Here is a 2,970-nt window from a genome sequence, read left to right as displayed (position 1 = left end):
ACACTTTTCCTGCCACTGATTTTAAACTGCAGCTTGTTACAAAACGCTCTCGGCCAAAATCCGCGAAACTGCACCAAAATTATTTTTCATAGAACTACATATAGCATAAAACTTTAATACTACTTGTACCGAGGGCGCACAGTTTTATAACCGTAGTGTGTACATTACGGATGGATTTGCGGTTATATCCCGCTCGCGGGAGACACCGCAGTGCGGCCTCAGATCTATTTTATGTAAAAGTAATCTCAATCAAGACGTTTGATAGATAGGTTATTACTTTGTGATGGAAATTCGTGTTTAAAATGTTTAGCCTGTTCCTTATGTGTTTAATTTGGAAAAAGGAAAAGTGTTTATACACTTACTTACTTACTAATGATATAAAGTCGAAGAGGTTGCTTGTATGCTTATTTGAATGCGCTTATCTCGGTAAGAACAACCGATTAAAAAAAAATTCCATCCTTGGATATGAACGTGTTCCCTGTAAGTATGTTACGGTAACCCGTTATTTGTTTTTTCATAGAACTAGTTGAAACTAAATGCCTTTGCTGCAACTAGACCATTGTATATTTTCTAAATAAAACACTATTATTTAGTTATATCATATCACACTTCACACTTAGATTATAAATTTAAAAGTTTTTTTGCTTGGAATGCAATGCAGATGCACTCTAAAACTACAGAACGGATTTTCAATGAAGTTTGGTATACAGACAGGCTGACTTGGGTGATAGGATACTATTTAACCTGATTAAATGATCTCTTGGGATAAAACAAAACATACAGCTTATTAACAGCGTTCTCCTTATCCCACACTTAAACGGCCTATAACTTTTACTCTCAGTACGCTAAACATTTGTTATAAACATCCGATGTCTATTTTTTAACTCCGACCAAAAAACATTGTCTCGCATTTGTAATCGTTGTAGCAATTACTATGCAATCTGATAAGCTGGACTCCATGTGGACCACCTAGTTATGCTAACTGCGTATTACTAACTGAGTTAGACACGAGCTGATAGGACACACTCATATAAGTTAGCGCATATCGATAAGTCTCGGTAAGGTAACTAGTTTTCTATCGGAGAAAGACATAGCTATTTTAAAATAGTAGACTGTATGCTTATACATTTATAAGTCGTTTACGACATCGCATTACTTATTGAAAATGTGATAATACCTTTTAATATTCACCTATTTATAAAAAAACATGACAAGTTTTGGAATGACGGATAAGACAAAAATACAAAACACTAAGATGAAAAAAGTCTAATAAATCAAACGATAAACCAACATCCAAATTGAGGAAGGCGTAACTATATGGCGTTTTGAATCGACTACCTATGTAGCCGTGATGAGGGTTCAGCAGACAGCACCTGTACCTTTGAACTGAGCTGCAGAACCGGCAGAAGCTTGGGAGGTCCCTCGGGAGCTAAAGGAGTGGAGCTTTTGTTAGCAGAACTGAATTATTTAAAACATTTTTCGGGTTTCCCAACTTTTTGCATATAATAGGTATTTTCGTTAGGTACAGCCATCAAGTATTATGTTTAATATAAAAGGGCTTTATAAGTACATGCATGATACCTTGTTATAACAGTCAGAGAAACAAACTATATAATATAATAGCTTTTGCCCGCGGCTTCACACGCATTAATTCAGAGTAGTTTAATAGATGTTATTATACATATTAACCTTCCTCTTGAATCACTCTATCTATTAAAAAAACCCCATCGAAATCCGTTGCGTGGTTTTAAAAATATTTAAGCATACATAGGGTCATAGGGACAGAGAAATTTGTTTTATACTGTGTAGTGATACCACTGGAGGTCACGCAGTTGCTTAACGTAATGAGACCTTTAGATTTCCAATATTACATTATGGATTGTTTTATTTCATAACGAAATCTCTGTGTATGATAAAATATTGAATGAATTATTTGCTTATTAAATTGTTCTAGTGAAAATTATCACTCTTCACGAAAGCCCTTCAAAGTGTTAACAGAGACTGTACCTTAAGACGAAACATAACAAGAGATAACTTGCTTTCATTTAAAATAAAAATATTTCTTAATACCTTCTCGAACGAGCTGTTTTTAAGATTCTTAAATAACTGTGGATTCTTGAATAAATAGCCTTAAATGCTAATAAATAAATTGATGACCTACGTGGCATGTATATCGTATGTATATGTTTTTATTTGTACATATAAATAAAGATAAAGAAATTGATGTATCTCGAGATACAAAAGATTTTCATACTCGATTTTTTTCGCTTCATCATAAATAAATGAATACATAAATAAAAATCATAATACAATATTTCAATAAGTCAAAATCGGAACAATTTTTTCCTGAAACCTTTATTCCACCAACTAATTATAAATACAACACAATTCCATCAAAGCCACGCTTTGAATAAAGTGGTGCGATACTTTCGTATTAAAGTTTAATTCATAAGGTGAATTCTGCAATATAATGATACGAGGTAAATCGATAAACAAGTGAGGAGCCACTGAGACACAAAATTATAAATCTGCACAGAGCAAGCCGCTCCACCAGCGGTCTGTAATCCACTTTATTATTTAATATAAAATTTTCATAAAAGCTTTCATTTCGGTTGCTAAATCCAATTTCTCGTTTCATTTCATTTAAATAAAAATGTATCTTTACTATTACTAAATTGTAATATCGTAAATTTGCAAATCTTTTGTCTGACTTTAATATAAATACGCTTAATGATAATTTATTGGCATATATTAGATTTTTTTAACATTTTATTATCAACATAAGTGAGCAGATACTATTTTTTAATCCTAGTTTGATTTAAATTAATAAATTCCAATGAATGATGTATTAGTGCTATGGAACTGCTTTTAATTTACCTTTTATCGAAGCAAGAAGCGACAATATTTTCTCAATCCAATATTCAGTCAAATCAAAGCATGTCGAGGTCGCGTCGCAGGATCTTATAAATT

The 2,970-nt window shown here is 32.5% G+C and overlaps 1 protein-coding gene across 1 annotated transcript in view; it reads right to left on the bottom strand.

The window, feature by feature from the left end:
* Positions 1 to 1,334: 1,334 nt before the first annotated feature.
* LOC119838630 (glucose dehydrogenase [FAD, quinone]-like) overlaps positions 1,335 to 2,970 on the bottom strand; it is an 8,880-nt gene continuing 7,244 nt past the window's right edge. Inside the window, exon 5 of the mRNA XM_038364650.1 lies at positions 1,335 to 1,429. Within this exon, the coding sequence (XP_038220578.1) occupies positions 1,335 to 1,429 (95 nt within the window). The remainder of the gene's footprint in view (positions 1,430 to 2,970) is intronic.

The sequence above is a fragment of the Zerene cesonia genome, unplaced genomic scaffold (genome assembly GCF_012273895.1).
Source record: "Zerene cesonia ecotype Mississippi unplaced genomic scaffold, Zerene_cesonia_1.1 Zces_u004, whole genome shotgun sequence".
NCBI classification, from domain to species: domain Eukaryota; kingdom Metazoa; phylum Arthropoda; class Insecta; order Lepidoptera; family Pieridae; genus Zerene; species Zerene cesonia.
Note: the sequence above shows the minus strand (reverse complement) of the source record. Positions and strands in the feature narration are given on the sequence as shown.